We start from the raw sequence: 18,174 nt of genomic DNA, 5'->3' as shown, positions 1-18,174 counted from the left end.
GTGACACTTAGAGAAGCCCTGGTTGAGTGGTTGGTGCTGTCCTATGCTAACTGCTGTGTGACTTTAAAAATAAGTGAGGCGGTTACAAATAAGAACCCAAATGATAAAAGCTGGGAAGAGGAAATACACTGGATGGTACGATAGAGTTAACTGGGAGCTGCTGTAAGGGGCTAAGGAAGGATAATCTGAAGGGGTGACATTTGAGATGGACCCAGAAGGGGAGAATGAGCCTGCTATGAAAGGAGCCAGCCTGGTGGCATAATGGTTAAGTTCACACCCTCCGCTTTGGTGGCCCAGGGTTCGCAGGTTCATATCCTGGGCATGCACCTACACTCCCCTCATCAAGCCATGCTGTGGCAGTGTCCCACATACAGAATGGAGGAAGATTGGCAACAGATGTTAGCTCAGGGCCAATCTTCCTCACACACACAAAAAGAAAGGAGCTGGGAGGGTCAGTGTTGGCAGCGAGGACAGAGGCCTCAGCAGTGCAGAGGCCTGGAGAATGTCACACAGAAAGGAAGGGGGGTAAGCTGGGGGTGGGGAAGACATGGTCTGGGAGGAGGTGGGGGAGGAGCACAGGGACAGTCAGGTAGGGCCTTGGTGGAGAGTGGGCAGAATTCTCAGGAGAGGAGACACAGCACCAAGTGTTTCTTATTTTAAAAAAATCACTTTGGCTCCTGCGTGCAGGCTGAATTGCAGAGAGGCACGTGTGGAAGCAAGAAGACCAGACTGGAGGCGACTAGTGGTCCAGTGAGACATGGTGACGGCTTGGATGAGGGCGGGGGAGAAGCAGAGGGAGGTGAGCTGGAGGAATGCGCCAGCGTTTGTGTCTGGCGGTTTACCACAACTTTGGGTGCTCAGCGTGGAGGCCCACGAAACAGTTAAATTATATTTTATACGTGCTGTTTTAGAAAGTAGAGAAGTGCAAAGAGCATTTCAGAGAAGTTGGTGTTATCAGAAGTTATTTGAATGCCTGTATGTTCTGTTGAGGGCAAACCCTCAACTCTCTGGAGAGCTTGGCTGTCCAGGCCACGTGGTTCTCTGAGACCTCTGGTTTAGCTATATTAAGGTGGAGTATAATCTGTGTGTGTGTCATTGCTTAATTGTCGGCATGTAGTGACTCAACTGGTAATTTAAATTAATAGACTGTGCATATAAGCACACTATTGTTCTTCTTAGATCTCGATGGAGCTTTGATTGGCACTTTAGTGATGGTGTATTTGAATTAATTACTGTAGCTGAGAAAGAGCTGGGAAAACACATTAGGAAAAAAAATAGATAGTTCTGATGTGATGTAGGAGTGAGAGGAATACATTCAGTGTGAGAGTCAGCCTGGAATAAATGCTCCTGTTTGGAGTCAGGCATGGGCGCCCAGTCTGTACCCAGGGCCCCGAGGAGCTGGGTCAGCGGAAGGCCCACCTGCTCACCGCTGGGGAGGCCGAGGTGCTTTTCCGCTCCTGCCGTCTCTGTCTGTCCCTCGGGAGGAAGAGTCACATTAGTGCCCTTCCCCTGCCCTCGGGACCCAGCCCAGCCAGCTCCACCTCACGCAGGCTCCATCCCATGTGTGAACACACATCCTCTTTAAACCTTGTGTTTCTTTTCCTTCGCTCTTATAAATCTTGCCCAGTTACCTCAGGAAATTCTCTCCCTTTCTTTGTTCTATTCCTGGAGCCAAAATAAGAAAAAAATATAGTGGTCATGGTTGATATTCATGACATTGATGCTATGATAAAACCTGCTGACAAACGATTGAACTCCCCATCCTGTGGCTAACAGATTTACTGAATACTTGGCAGCATGTGACGCTGTAGCATTTTATCTCCTCGAAACCTTTCCTTCAGGTTCTTCCCTCGCTCATGCCTGCTCCCCGCCTTGCCTTCCTGTTTCTCTTTCTCAAACTGAGTTATTTCTAAAACTCTTTTTCTCAGCCATTTTCTTTATTTGTCTGTCTGCCCTCCCTGGGGGATGCCGTGCACCTGTGCGTATTGATTGTCCCACACCTTGACGCCCTCCCTGAGGCCTCGCCTCAATTCTGGGTTGAGTTCACAGCCGCCTGCTGCTAACGCACGTGATCTGCCAGCCCTCACGCTCTCCCTCCTGTATGTCGCCAGCGCAGGGCAGCATCCCTCTGCCAGCTCCATGGACAAAAAGCCACCCTGCCATCTTCAAGGTTCGCCTTTGCTTTTTCCCGGCCTCTGATCGCTAAGTTCTGCTGCTGCCTCTGAGTGGGCGCTTGTCTTTCTTTCCTCCTTATCCTTGTGCTGCTGTGTCAGTTCCAGAGCTCATTATCCTGCACTGTTGTGTTCTCCATCTCCACCTTCTTGCCTCTACAGTCACCCTTTATATGACCACCAGGACGTGTCTGTGCATCTGTTGGCTTATGTATGCCAGGTGCATAGGGACTGCTCACAAAATGCCAGGATAATCCACCTTATTCCAGAAAGCATTCAAGATGGCTTTCAAAAATGCATGAGACAAAACAATAAATAAGTAGACGAGAAGACCGGGACTGTCCTCCACCCCCAAATTAGGACGAGAAAACATGGGTTGAAGACAGGAGTTACTGACTGTGCCCACCTAACATAAACATGAAAGGGGGCCACAGTTCTAGCTCAGAGAATCTTGGCAGCCGATAGGAAGAGGGAGAGAGAATCAACTTCCGTGATGCCACATTGTCCGCAAGATGAAAAGGACACGTTGTGCAGGAGGAACACAGCCGTTCTTGGAATTGAGGTCAGAGAGAACTTTTCCCCAAGGGATATCTGATGAAGGGAACACCATGAGGCTCCCTGAAGCAGAACCTCATCGCATTCTTACAGTATCCACGGTGATGCTGCTCGTAATGTCACTCAGGGGGGCCGGCAGCAGAGTGCCCATGAGTGGTTCAATAAAGGCAGTTGTAAAGGTGTGGAGAATGTCAACATTGTGCACATCCACCGGCAGTTCTTTGTAAGGCAGCCTTCTTTGGGTTCCTTAAAAAATCTTCCAGAGTTCTTGTTCCTGTCCTCAAACTCCTTCTTATACCGACACTCAGTGTCCCCTGTCTTCTGAGCCTGAGCTGTCTCTAGGCTTGCCCCTGACCCCTGCTCCACATCTCTTCCAGGGCTGTCTACGTGCTGTTTCCTGAAGGACAGGCTCTTCCTTCAGCCTTAGAGGCCCGCCCCTCTCTACCTCTTCACCTGGCTTTGCACACAGCTGCTTTTTTTTTTTTTTTTTTAAGATCAGAGGAAATGTTTTACTCATCGTGCCAGTAAAAATTTGTTGAACAACCACCACAAAAGCTCTGAGATCTTTAGGTCAAATTGAACATACCACCGTCAATGCATGCTCACCTTTTAAAAGTACCCAGAGTTCCACTTTGGAAATTTTGCCCTATTATGACTTCAACGACCCCTATTCTTAATAAGTAAGAGACTCTCCCGGCATTTCCTTGGTTACCTGGGGGTCGCGCTGTTTTCCTCCCTCCCATTGTTTGGTTGCAGCGTTTGTTCATTATTTCAGCTACTGTGTGGGGCTCAGCCAGCTCTTACCCGTTAACCGAGAGTCCAGCACCATTTAACACGTGGTTTCTGGGGAAGTTGTTTTCCCAAACTCCAGAGCATATTGCTCCAACAGAACTGCTACACTATGTTCCAGTTGAGGGTGGTGGAACGAACCCTGGACATTGATTATCTTTTTGATTCTGATCTTGGTGCTTTGATTAACTAATTAATTATTTAACCCCTTTGGGTCTCAGTTACCTCATGAATGAAATGAGATGGTTAGATTAGGTGGTTGTTGGTGTTGATGCTAATAGTAGGAAGAATAATAGCTGACGTTGCTTGAGCGTTTGCTGTGGGCTGGTACCATGCTGGACGCTGCTCCGAGGGCCCAGCGTCTCATCCTCACCGTCGTGTTCTGAAGTCAGAAGTGTTATCCCTTATCCCCTCTTAGGCTTGAAGAAACTGAGGCACAGAGAGACTAAGGGATTTGCCCAGGGTTGTGTGGCTGGTGAGTGAGCAGAGCTGTGTTCAAACCCGGGGCTCTCAGTCCGGCTTCTGGGAGAAACTTAACCAATACGCTTTCTAGTTCAGTGGTTCTGTGAGACTCTATTTATAGGACAAAGCTTGTATTTTGAAATTTTGAGGAAGAAAAAGTAGTTTTACTGAAATTCAACTTTACATCATTCCTCCCTAGCTATTTTTAAATCCAGGAACTTGTATTAAATGAAAGCCTTGCTTGCTTTCTTGCTTTTCCCCAAATGTGTTTGCATATAGGGTTATTATTTGGTTATATCAATAGACACTGGGAGGAAATCTGTCATGAAGCCTCTTTGCTGTCCGTAAGAAATGTTGTGTTCTTGACTGTGTGTCCTGGAAGCAGATCAGGTGTCACTTGTAAAAATGAGGCTATTTTATGTGCTCCTCCTGTCTTTCCTCTTGCAGCCAGGCCTCTGACTTCCTTGGCATGGCTGGGAAATTAAGCCTGTCGAAAAATTTCTTTTTTTGGAAATGTTAAGTAAGTACTTGCTACCGTGACTGTTAAAGCATTTAACGCCGTGTCTGGCATGTCATTCACTCAGCTGTGGCCACACATTGTGCCAGAGGCTTGGGATACAGCAGTGAGCAAAACACACCCCTGCCCTAATGGAGTGTCGGGTCCAGGTCGGGGAGCGGGATGTTGACCAAAGTGATATTTACAAACTCTACGGATGCTTGAGAAGTTGTTTTTCATGTTATTATCATCATAATATCACACAGGTGAGGAATTAGCCTTTTAGTCAAGTCTTCCCCAGGGCAGTCCAAACCAAGAATCCTACTTCCTACCATCACAGCTCATCCCGTATCATCCATTCAGGCCTTCTGCTGTTACTGGGATCATCATTTAATTTATCATCCAAATGCCCGTACCTGTGAGAGTGAGAAGGAGCACTATTTGTAATGATGCTGAGACAATAGATGTAAACTGGGCTTGTCCCGGGCGGACTGGGGTGTGTCGTCACTGCCCCTGTTGCTTTCTGAATTGATCCTCTAGTCTTACATTCTTTACTTATGGTTAATTAAGCTCTTTATGGAGTGTGAGAGTGTGTGTGTGTACGTGAATGAATCAGAAGTGTGTATCTGATTTCACTGGGGGTTGGGGACATTAAATATTCTCTTGCTTATAGAATTTATTTTCTAAGACAGTATTTCTTCTCTGCTTATCAATTTAGTAATAAAAGTGATTCAACAAAACATCGAGTCAAAGCAGAGTTGGGAGATTTTCTTAGATGAACATCCTAAAGCAATAACACTGAATGTGTTTTGATGTTCCTAGCGTGTGTGTGTGTGTGTGTGTGTGTGTGTGTCTGTCTCTCACTCTCTTTTTAATAAACAAATTTCAGGGTGGCCCATTGTTTGCTGTTCAGGTTAAGAAACAAAGGACCAGATGACCCATATTGATCTCAAAAGTTAAAAGGAATTGAAGTATTTTTTTCCTGGGACTTTTTAGAACTTAAACACTTGTCACAAGTGGAGCTGCCCATGAGTATTACAAAACCAGATATGAGAATCTTTGCTCCCAAAGGTTCAGGGCCATCTCAGATTTGATTGCCTCGCCTCTTCTCTACCGAATAGATCATTAGTGACTTTAATGAGTGCTAAGTCGTTCCTAAGGGAATATCTTGAATGACTACAATTCAAGTCCTTATCAATGTCTGTTGACTGTAAAACAACAACTCAAATGACTTAGAATTTTGAGTCATTCCTTTAAGGCTAGAATATGTTTTATAAACCTTTTTAAAATGGCTGTCGGTGGGGAGAAGGGGCAGAGTGTCTGGTGTGTGTGCTGGGGAAGATATTGCATGCCTCGTGGCCTGAAGGGAAGCAATGGCCCCACAAAGCCCGCGTTACAGGGAAGGTGAGATCCAGAGAGCCCGCCTCTGGGGTCAGGCCTTGACCGTGGGCAGCTGGCCTTCGGGGTATAGACTGCCTCATCACTTGGAATTCTCCTCTTGCCCAACATAATGAGGTCACTGCCTCAGTGTCTTGGAAATTGGGGCTCCTGCCTAGGGTGATTACTGGGTGTACAAACAGTGCTTATTGGAAGACCCTTTTGGGATTTGGGGCATTAGAAGGGATTTATTGGAGTGTAGATTTTTTTGGTCTTTTTTTGTTTGTTTTTAACCTTTAAATCATTACATTTATCTAAGGATGGATTTGTTTCATCAGGTTATTTATAAACATTTTATGCACAGTAAGTGAAAAGTGTCATAACGTTATCATATACTTCTAAAAACCCCAGTAGAGCCCAGGGTAGCCAAGTAGAAATTTATCTAATTCGGCTTATTTGTCGCCAGTTCTGTTGAAGCAGTTGAAAGTAGTAGCGTAATAAAATCTTTTAAATATGCATGTATGTGTTGCGCTCTCTCTCTGTTTTTTTTTTTTTTTTGGTGAGGAAGATTGGCCCTGACCTAACATCTCTTGCCAATCTTCCTCTTTTTGCTTGAGGAAGATTGTTGCTGAGCTAACAAATGTACCAATGCTCCTCTATTTTATATGTGGGATGCCACCACAGCATGGCTTGATGAGCGGTGTGTGGGTCCACGCCCGGGATCCAAACCCATGAACCCCGGGCCACGGAAGTGGAGTGCATGAACTTAACCACTATGCCACCAGGCCAGCCCCCCACTCCTTTTTTTTAATAAGCAAATTTCAGGGTAGCTCATTGTGCCATTCCCTCATACCATTACTGTCCATTTTAGAGAGCCGATGTCACTAAAATAGGAAGATTTAAAGGTCACTCCATCCATTGGGCCAACCTTGTGGTGCTGGGAAAGCAGCTGTAGTTTTGACTCCATTTGGAAGGAGGAATGGGAAGTGTTTGGCTTGGATAGCCAGTTCCTTGTCCTCATGGTTGTGACTGTGTTTCACAGACGATGTGTGTGTCTGAAGTCGAGACTAAGTGGTATATACGAATTTGAGGCTTTGCAGCAGGGAAGCCAGAAGTACACCAATGCTGAAACAGAATTTCCTGAGATAATACCTGCCTTTACTACGTTTGATGCATTCTGACATCTTTCTGTTTTATTCTATTCTTTCCTATTTCAGTTAAAAAAAGAAAAGTTGGCTATGAACCATTAAAATGATTTCACAACCCATTAATTGGTTGTGAGCCCAAGTTTAAAAAGTATGCGTCTAAACAGAAGTTTTTGTGGGTGTGCATGTTTGAAGGCAAGGACCATGAAGTCATGTTTTCCTATCAATGGTGTTAATAACTCTAACCGTAATAAAACATAAACCGTTTAGTTAATTAGAATATTTACCATAATAAATGCCGTTGGGTTGATTTCTTTATGAATAGTGCATTTTGTCTGCTAGGATGAGGTAATTGAGTGTTTCCAGTCTGCCCAGACGCCATCCTTCACGATGCCTCTTGTTGATGTTAAATGCACTATTGAAATAGCATTTTGTCTGTGTGTCTTGGCTGGTAATGAGCCCTGCTTTGTCATCGTTGGGGTCACCAGAACAGCTGTTGACACCCAAAGAATGCCTGAGAACACCCGTTAAGTAGCAAGAAAACAAGGAATATTATAGTTTAATCCTTGTCTGTTCCATGTCATGCCAGATGCTGGGGTCCTTGACCAAACCATGGGGTGGAAAGTAATGTTCTTTTTGTCTTTGGGATTCATGTCTCTTTGCCATTTAGTAAACGTTGCTCCAGATTTAGAGCATTTTATATTTTTCTCTTTAGAACACATCTCACACTTGAAAACAGACTGTTTAAAAAAACAAAAACAAAAAGCCCTGAAAACAATCAGAACTTGGTTCAATATTAGAAAATATTGAATTAGCCTAATTAGTTTTATTTTTTAAAGTTACCATTTTAAGGATGTGGAATTTAAACCACACATGCCTTTCGCTGTGATATGATGTTTACACACCGGCGTTTTGTTCTGTCTGCCTTCTGACTTGACAGGTTAGCATCTCCTGGAAGAACACACCCTTAAATGTCTCCTGGGCTGTGTTGCTTCATCGGGAGCTTTAACAATTACAGCATGAAATAGTACCTTTGGAAATGAAGTCATGCGTCTTTCTTAATTGCCGAACCCTTGTAATTCTGGAGGAGGTGTGTTTAAGTCTGTACTCATTCACACACTTGCTTAAACAAGCAAATGTGCCTACATATATAGGAAAAACGTGAATCTAAGGGTTTCTTGTTTTCTACTAATTATGCATGGAATGTGCAGAAGCAGGAATGGCAAAGTGGGTTCACAATGATAGATTTGGAAAGGACCTGAGAAGTTAGTGAGCACAAAAGATTTTACAGTAAAGGAAGCTCAGTTCCAAGGAGCTGTGTTTCTTTTTCCTAACTTCTCCCCTTTTCCTCTCGTCATAATGTATGGCTGCCAGAATGATCTTTCTACAGCAAACCTGACATGCTTAAACTTCCTCTGGCAGCTTTCCATGCCTTTAGAATAAAGCTTTGGTTTCTAGAGGTCACATCCAAGGCCTTTTCTGCTTGTCTTGGTGGCTTCTCTTACCACTTGTAACCATCCTGCTCGTAATGCTCATTTCCTGGATAGTTTTATCTCTTGGACCACTCTGGCTTTATCTCATGGACCATGCTTTCACACATGATGTTCCCTCTGCCCCGAAGGCACCCTCTACCCAAACAAACAAGTTATCTAGTTCAGAGTCTTTCAATTTTGTTTCCCTATGAACCCAATGAGGACGACGTTTTACATCACAACCCAAAATATATTTATAAAATCTAAATAATCGTCAGGGAACTTATCTTGTGTGATGTACTTAACTTTGATATTAACTATTCATTATATTTGTTTTAAAGAATGCCATTTGCCATCGCTAAATAGATTTCATGTCCCTCTCCGTGCTGCCAGCTTCCTCCGGGAAGGTTGGAAGTGTTTGGGGAATGTTTTTAGTTGTACTAATTAAGGTGCCGGGGGAACAAGGATGCCAAGCCCTCGATAGTGAGCAGGATTGTCTTGAATAATGAAGAATTCTTCTGCTCAACATGCCGGTGGCGTCTCTGCTGAGAAACAGTGCCGACCTAGTGAGTGAGACCCCAGATGGAAAGAGAGCTCTCTGAAGTAGGGTCTGCCCTTCACACCTCAGCAGGCAGCCCTGCCTGGGGAAGCCTTTCTCCAGCTCCAGGTTAGGGCAAGCCTCTTTTCTGCTGCATTACATGAATCCCAGTATTTACTTGTGGTTTTATTATTGCCTTGTCTGACTTGTCTTTCTGTGCCCGGTGCCCAGCACACAGACACAACCCTAATAGGTGCTCAGTAAAGAGAGAATGAAGAGACTCAGCTCAGTGTCCTAATGCAAGTGGATAGCAGATGTTGGGAAAAAAAAAAAAAAAACACAAAAAAGGTAAAAAAAAAAAAAAAAAAAAAAAGGGACTGCAGGTTTCCTCTCTCAAGTCAGTGCTGCGCATCACATGATCTGGATTGGGGTAGAGCTGGGAGAGAGGACCTCTGATCATAGGATGAATTATTTTTTCCCATGGGAGAAATGTGAGAAGGTGGTATATATATACTTATTTGTAAAAGGGCAACATGGAGGGGCTGGCCCCGTGGCCGAGTGGTTAAGTTCACGCGCTCCGCTGCAGGCGGCCCAGTGTTTCGTCGGTTCGAATCCTGGGAGCGGACATGGCACTACTCGTCAGACCACGCTGAGGCAGCGTCCCACATGCCACAACTAGAGGAACCCACAACGAAGAATACACAACTATGTACCGGGGGGCTTTGGGGAGAAAAAGGAAAAAATAAAATCTTTAAAAAAAAAAAAAAAAAAAAAGGGCAACATGGATATTGAGGTTTAATTTCCATATGGTAAAATTTGCACTTTTTAAATATGTAGTTCTGACAGTTTTGATAAATGTGTATAGTTGTACAACTAACATCAAAAGCAAGACATAGAATGTTTCATCACTACAAAAAGTTCTCTCGTTTCCCTCTGGAGCCAGCCTTTCTCCCCCCCCACCCCCCAGCCGTTGACCTCACTGATCTGTTTTCTGTGTCTAAAATTTGCCTTTTTCAGAATGCCAATCAAATGGAGTCATACGAGGTGTAGCTGTTTGAGTCAGGCTTCTTTGACTGAGCATGAGGTATCTGAGATTCATCCACGCTGGTGCTTGTATCAGTAGTCTGCTCCTTTTTGTTGCTGGGTATTATTCCATTGTATAGATAGACCGAAGTTTCTCTATCCGTTCACTAGTTGAAGGATATCCGGGTTGTTTTCAGTTTGGGGGAATTATATTGTTTATACCTAGCATTGCTGGGTCATGGTCATAAGTGTATGTTTAATTTTATGAGAAACTCCCAGGCTGTTTTCCAAAGCGGCTGCACCGTTTTGCATTCCCACCAGCAATGTGTGAGGGTTCCAGTTGTTCTGTATCCTCGCCTGCACTTGGTAAGCGTCAGCTATTGTGTTTTTACATTTTAGTCATTCTAATACTCGTGTGGTATCTCACTGGGATTTAATTTTCATTTCCCTAATGACTAATGTTGAACATCTTTTTATGTGCCTTTTGCCGTTTGTGTAATCTTCTTGGGTGAAGTGTCTGTTCAAATCTTTTTGCCCATTTTAAAATCAGGTTTATTTTCCTATTGAGTTTTGAGAGTTCTTTCTATATTATAGAAGCAAATCCTTTATCTGATAGGTGTTTTGCAAGTAGTTTTCTTCCAGTCTGTTTCATGTCTTTTCATTCTCTTAACAGTGGCAACACGGCTTTGAAAGTCTTTAATGGAAAAATTCTAAAAGGCACTCAAAAAGAGGTTTTTAATCCATGAAAAGAGATGATGACAAAAGGAATGAAACTTTGTTCTCTGTATCTCCTGTAGCAAAGGTGTTATTTATATTATTTTTCAAGATTTGGAGCTGGCATTCTCTCTAGCCTTTCCGTGTTGTTAGGGAGGTTGTAAACTAGGATGCTCCAGCACCTTAAGTAGCTAGTGACCTTACAGGGTGATGACTTTGTCTGCAGTGACTAACATTTCTTTTTGGGGGTCGGTATGGTGGTCATCGCAGCCGTCCTAAGGACTGCAAGGCTGCAAAGAAGGAAGTTGTGGATTCTTTCTTCTGGGAAGCCCTGAGCCTTTGCGCTTGAAACACCAGGGAAGAGGCCAGATAGCGTGGAGCCAATTTATCCTGCTACCTGAAACTAGTAGGGGTGTGGCACACGGCATTGGAAGGGGGTCTGATGTCACATCTTGTTGGATTCTAGTGGTGCTAAAACCTGCAAGGTCAGGAAGACACCCTGAGCAGCGTCTGACTGAAGTGGCATGCCTACTGTTGGCCCTGTTTCTGCAGAGTAAAGAGCAGTCGTCTTCACGTGGATGTACTTGCTGTTCTTATGCTTTCATACAATGATGCATTTTAAAGAGGTTAGATTTAATTGAATGTTGGAACAATGTCTTAAACTAATAATTTAAAAATAGAGTGGACTGATGAATTTTAATAAAAAAAGAACCATGAATATATCTTTTGATATAAAAGCCTGGCCGTCCTGGCATAGCCCCTTGCACATATGTGGATAATGGGTACTTTGTAAAGCTGTGTTAGATGGATGACAGGGTACCACCTTTTCTCTTGTAAAGGAAAATCCTTAATTAATTTCTTTTCCTTTTGGCATTGTGGCTTCCAGTAGCAAAGATGTTCCCATCCCATGATGTGTGGCCTGCTGAAAATAGCATTGAGTGATATTAGACTTTGATACTTACCCTTTCATTAAAAGATATTTTCAGAGACGATATTTTTTTCCATTTTGCAAATGAATCTTAGGTGTCAAGGGATAAACATGTTCAGAACTGTAGGATTTCATATTTGTAAAAACATATACCATGCATAGAAAAAGAATCTGTAATGACACCCATGAAATATAACAATGGTTATTTCTAGGTATTGATATTGTGGATGGTTTTTTCTGCATTTCAATTTTTTAAAAACAATTAACATAGGCTACTTTTGTTATCATAAAAAGGTGGGGAGAAAAAGAGATTACTTGCCCGAAGATATGGAATTGTGTAGAAAGGGAATTAAACTCTTGATAAGCTTTGAGTAGGACTTTGGTGTCACTTGTATGTCTGTGCTACTTGTGGATGAGAAATTCCCTTCAGGTTTGTTCCACCAGAGCCATTCTTCAAATTTAGTTGTAGTTTCTGTTTTGGTTTGTGCTGTAGACATCTGTGCATTAGAGGTTGGCCTGAAACTTTTGGCTGATTACAGAAGACCCTAGAAGAGTCACTGGGGTGGTATTAGTTCTTAACTGTTATCAGCATGTGTTTGTTGAGTTTAAAGACATCATCGCCATTCTCTAGAGAGCAGACGCTAGAATGCTGTGTTCTCTAGAACCTGTGTGTCGGTTTTTAAATTGCTGGGTAATATTTGAGGTATAGTGATCAACAATATGGCAGCAGCAGTACGGTTTTATCTAATACAAATAGGAAGACTTATTCAAATTTAGATAACATTGGGTCAATCACAGTATATTTAAAATTAAATAATTCCATGGCAGAAGGCCCGGTCCTGGCGGGCGTGCAATGGTGGAGTCCACAGTGCACACGCTTGGCCATCAGCAAACAGGTTAGGCTTGCTTAGGGAGCGTTTTACAGGGATTTTAAAAGGTACCTTGTTGAAACATGATGTTCCTCTTTACTCTGTAGATATTTCAGCATTGGTGAATTTTATGAGGGAAAAGAGATGAATGTTTAACCACTGGGGAGTTTTAACAGTTTCCATTAAACAATTGCACCTTTAAATTTTAATTTTGAAACCAGTGACTGCTGTGTTTGAGTGTTCAGCTTTATTTTTTCAGAGGAGTAATGTGCTTTTGTGTTTCTGATCTCTGTTGTAAGCACATGGGGTGTTGCACTGTGTGGGTCTCTTATGTAGACCTTTGCGCTGTTCCAGTTGGTGTACCTTGAGAGACCTACCCATAAAGAAATCTGTTACGGAAGAAATCAATACAGAAAAGACCCCTTCAGGCATTGTCTCCCGGCTCAGAGTTCTAGATCCTATCCCCTGCTTTATCACTAAACTCCTTTAGGTCATCCTGATCTTTTTGAAAATGGCTCTGGTCTTCCCTTGTTCTTTTTTTTTTTTTTTTTTTTTTTAAGAGTGCTTGACTGTCAGCAACTGGGCCTCAACTTTTTTCTTTTAAAATGAAGTATTTGATCTTGAGGGGCTCTTCCAGCTTAAAATCTTCAGCTCTTGGGGTTCTGGAGTTCAGAGTCTAGTTTCGTAGTTAGGAACAACTCCAGGTTGTAGGTCTTCTGCATCATTTACTGTTGCTCTCGTGTAAAAGTGGGTTCTTTCTGGGAAAGAAGGCCACCGAAAGTCCCTGTGATTCTTGGCCTGCAGGCTCTCAGCCCGCCAGATGCAGACAGCTTCCAGGAACAGCAAAAACATGGACCATGATAGGAGATACCTGTTACTTATTAAGCTTCTTCTGTGTGACTTGACATTTTCTGATCCTCACAGCAATCTACAAGGTTTGGTTATTACTGCCTTCATTTTTCCAGATGAAGGTGCTAGGGCTCAGGAAAGATGAACAGCCTGCCCTAGATCGCACAGCTCGTGGTAGTGAATCCACAGGTAAACCTCGGTCTGGCTCCCAAGCCGTACACTTCCAACTACACCAGCCGCCTCCCAGTAAGGCCATCATTTCTCTTGAAATTACCCTTCAGAGGCCTTCATGGGTTGGTGGCGCTCAGACCTTGTGTGAGCTTTTTTTTATATATTTATTGTCTTCATAGGAACCTGGGATGGCAAATCCCTGGGTTTAATTACAGCTGTTACTGGCAAGATTGTGTTGCTCATATGAATGTCAAGGCACTGCTCTGGGGCTGTATCTTCTGGCTGGAAATTTTCTATGCAGCTTCCTTTCACTTATGGATTTTAATAATTTTTATGGCTTTTGAGCCTAATATATTTGTAATTATTGGCACAGGGCTTCCATTAGTAAGTTGGGACAGTTACTCATCAGCCCAGCATCCTTTCCAACCTCAAGCTCTCTTGCTGGTGTCGATGATGTCAGGTCTGGAGTCTGCTCTGAAGGCTGTCTGTTGGTTGTTTATCACCGTTAGCCCTCATTATTTTAAATGAGTGCCCACCCACCTTATACTTTGTAACCACATGTTTCCAGAGCTGCTCTGGAGATAACATCTTGTAGCAACCTCCCCCCCACCCTTTTTTTTTAACCTTAGTTACAATGTTTTGTAACTGAAGCCCAGAAAGTATGAGAGAAAATACTTATAAAGAGAGACCCTCTCTAGGTGTGTGAAATTCTGAACAATTTGGAAACAAGTGTTGCTCCTGAATCTGAAGGTTTGAAACAAAACCTCACCATGTGTTTAACATCCATTAGTTTGTAAATATGGAGTCCCACTAATTGCATTTATAGCTCACAGCAAAACTACCTGTTATGTCTTGTTAGTCTGAAGGGAAAAAAAAATGAGAGAATTATATAGGTGTATGCGTTTTAGAAAATTGGAATGCAGAGACTAGTATGGTGTAAATTCTCTCTTAATTATGTGTCTTTTTCTGGTGAGGCGTTAATCAGTTTTTCTGTTACTATGCTCCTCACCTGAATTCAGGTGTGCCAAACTTGGAGGAAACTGAACGTACGAAGGGCCTCCTTTTGTAAAGTAATAAATCATGGTTGTCCCTCTTTCTCCTTTTATTGGAATGACTCGAGAGCTCCAAAATTGTGTGATATTTTATAGAATCACTGCTTACTCAGATTATTATTTTGCCTTTCAACGTGATTAAAGGTTTTGTCATATTCTTAAGGATTTTATGGGTTAAGGGCAGATGTGTTTCCAGTGGGGGTGACTCATAGTTTTATAATGGCAAGCTAATAGTCTTTAAATTTTGTGTTATGGTAAATTTTTCAAAAACATACCTTTTCCATAAAATGAACCTCATGTATTTTCATCAGAGAGGATGGACCTCTCCATGAAAACTACAGAAAAAGGTGAAGCCTAGGGGTCTATCATGTCAGGCCAGGAAGCCCCCCAGCCGGTCCGTTCAACTCCCTCATTTTACGGGTGGGCACACTGAGACCCAGGTTTACCCAGCAGCTGTTCGGCGGTGCGCAGAGCTGAGCCCGCAGCCTCTGAGCCCTCTGTCCATGCTACTTCTCCAGCGTCTTGCTTGAGTGTTTATGAGAAACAAGGGCTCCACTCCCCCTCCCCAGGGATAATGATAGCTGCCTACAGGAGGATGGGAGCCTGTGTTTAAAAATAGTAATTCCTTGAGAAGTATGTTAATTTTTTTCATACGTTATCTTTATTAGAATTTGAGTTGTTTTCAATGAGATAAAAGTTCAGAATGCATGTGAGTCTCTATGGTCATAGGATTCATCCCAAGGGAAGTTTCATGCTCTAAGAAATATGTATGAACTTTGGTTCCCCAATGTCTAAAGCTATTTATAGTTGTTTTTTTTTAAATTGTCAAGCAGAAGTGCTCACCCTGAGATTCGCTGGCATCTGTGCCAGGGTCCCTCCCCTGCTACCCTTGGTGGGACCAAGGGCTTGCTTTCTGTCTTCACAGCCACTGGAGAGAGGTAACAGGATTAACTGATACTTGGGGAGACTCTGAGTTTGCAGTCAAGATCCTGGACTCTGAAGTTCACATTTCCCATTACACCCCCTGTTGGGTGGCCTTGGGGAGCTTGTGTACCTCAGTATGCCTCAGTTTACCCGTTTGTAAAGTGAGATTTTATCAGAGGTGTTATCACATTACCAGTATTCTCTGTGTGGGAGCTGCCACTGCTATTGCTGTTTTTGCTTCTGCTGTCACTGTTACTCTCAAGCCGCAAAAGTTTTCCAAACCTGTCTTGGCAAGGGCTAATAAGGAGGCAGGCGAATTCCGTTTCTCAGTTTGAGTAAGAGGACAAGATGGGGAGAAGGGACTCACCCACCTTGGTACTGAAGGTATCACCTCCTTTAACAGAAAATTCCGCCTGACTAAAGAAGCAAAATGACACGGTGTTTTTATTGTTAGCTGATTTTGGCGTTTTGTTGTTAGCTGATTTCTCTTGTACCTCCTTATACTAACATGTCTAAACCAGTGATAAGAAAGTTGCACGTGTGAATTTTCATGATGATGTCTAGAAAGGAGAGACCTGAGGGCTCAGCCACAGACTTGAACAGGAGATAAAGGGCAGAGGAACCCGAGAGGGGCCACCGACCCAGTGCGTGCTGGGACCATCCCTAGTAAGGCTGCTTTAAGTTGCCTTTCACTGCGTCGACGCTGAGTGGAGTGTGGAAGGAGAAAGCCAATTCAAATGGCAGCTGCCAGGGAAGAAGGAAATGGTTGATAAAGTATGTTTTAACTGTTGGAACAAGTTAATTGTTGAGTTGTATCGTCAAGTGAGTTCCCTGCTTTCTGCTGCCCCTCTAAGGAAGAGCTGGAACAGCCCGCATACCTTTCAAGTACACACTTGCCTCCAGGCTGCGTCTGTTCATGGGCTAAAAGTGAACGCCACTTACAACTGTTACCTGGAGGACTTTGATAGGTTTAGCAGACAATATGATGGAATACAGCCAGGACCTGTTATTGTCCCTGACAGTGGTTTCAGAAGCCACGCTTGGCGGCACAGCTCTTGTATCAAGTCCTGGAGTCTTCATTTGTTTATTTTGAGCAAGGACAGGACTCGGAATAGCAGAGCACTGGGCAGTCCAACTGGCCCACTTGCTGTGGGTAGTTTGAGGCATCCTTTTCCAAGGATATTTAAAGGGGGGAAAACCCAGGATCTGGGCACATTTCTAAATTATGGGACATAATTTATAATAAAAGATTTAACTTTTCTCCGTTTTCAGAGCATCACATTCTAAAGCCAAATTCTGACCTGTCTGTCTTCTAAGCTCCTTTTTCTTGCTTCTTTACAAAATGTCAGCACCGAATTATTTTTCTGTTAAATTCAGTGTTTAAGTGTAGTATCACTTAGTTAATGCTCTTCTTAACTTCTGTTTTCCAGAGATATCAGTATGAACAACATTACTCAGTTACCAGAAGATGCATTTAAGAACTTCCCTTTTCTGGAGGAGCTGTAAGTATTACTTTGAGAGATGTTTTTTCGTTTGTTTGTTTTTTCCAGTCCTCTTTGGAAGCTCTTTATAACAGAGAGAGTCTGATGTTTTCTGTTAGGGGACCTTCGGATAGCCTAGTTTCAGGGGGCTTTGTGCAGAGGCAATCATGTTTTTGTGGGAAACGAACTTGATGTTTTAAGCAGTATAGTTGCTGAAGTTGTTTTGAGAGCCAAAACTAAAAATGCTACTTCTATAGGACTTTTTCACTACAGTTATTATACCCGTGAAAGCGGCAGTGACACAAGTTGATTGCAGCGTTATCCGGAGATGACAAGGCTGCTGTGTAATTACCACTGTTGACAGAGGAGCTGCTGGGTGGGTAACCCAACCATAGAAATAATACAAGGCATTTCAGGGTTATGACACAGGAGACGGTTCATCCCAAGGGAGTGGAAAACCAAGCGTAGGTCCCCTTGGACATTTGCGACTGGCCTTTGGGGACAGGGTGAAGGCGTGGAGAATCGTGTCTCTCAGAGCACCTTCCGCTCTAAGAATGTTTCTGAACTTGTCAGTTGCATCTCACATTTCCAGTTTAACAGTTTGCGTTGTGAGAAATTTCTTTCCACCTGTTGTAGCCTCCATTTTGTTTTGCTCTCTATCCTTTTTTGAAGTTCGTAATCAAAATAGGCATGTTTAGATTTGAAAGGGATTGGGAGCCATATATTTTAAGAATCCAGGTGAAAAAGTAAAATCTGACTCGAATCAAGTTAAATATAGGCTTTTAATGGCCAAGCTAATGGATTATGTAACATGTGGAGGTAAGAAGGTGACAGTTAGATACTAAGAACATCAAAGAATATAGCCCTGAAGGAGTCTAAGTTCTCTTTCCCCCGTGTGTCCTGCAGCCCCACTGCCGAGCATAGACCCAGAGTGTCTCTGTCCTAGCTCAGCCCCTCCCCCAACACGGGGACCAGGAATCAGAGATAAACCATGCAGGTTGTGCGCCCTGCTGCTGACAAGAGCCTTGAAATAGCAGTTAAGGACTTAGTAAAGTTTAGGGGAAACTTTTCTTCCCACACTACTTAGTTGAGCACCGCATTCCCACAGCAAAAACTGAACGGAGATTATTTGCCGCTTCCAAGCTTGAGAACTGGGTC

General features: G+C 43.3%; 1 protein-coding gene across 1 annotated transcript in view; it reads left to right on the top strand.

Moving 5' to 3' along the window:
• The window catches only part of LGR4 (leucine rich repeat containing G protein-coupled receptor 4), a 95,115-nt gene that overhangs the window by 32,346 nt on the left and 44,595 nt on the right, over nucleotides 1–18,174 (top strand). Inside the window, exon 2 of the mRNA XM_070624570.1 lies at nucleotides 16,966–17,037. Coding sequence (XP_070480671.1) covers nucleotides 16,966–17,037 — 72 coding nt within the window. The remainder of the gene's footprint in view (nucleotides 1–16,965; nucleotides 17,038–18,174) is intronic.

Source organism: Equus przewalskii, chromosome 6 (assembly GCF_037783145.1).
Source record: "Equus przewalskii isolate Varuska chromosome 6, EquPr2, whole genome shotgun sequence".
Taxonomy (NCBI): Eukaryota; Metazoa; Chordata; class Mammalia; order Perissodactyla; family Equidae; genus Equus; species Equus przewalskii.
Note: the sequence above shows the minus strand (reverse complement) of the source record. Positions and strands in the feature narration are given on the sequence as shown.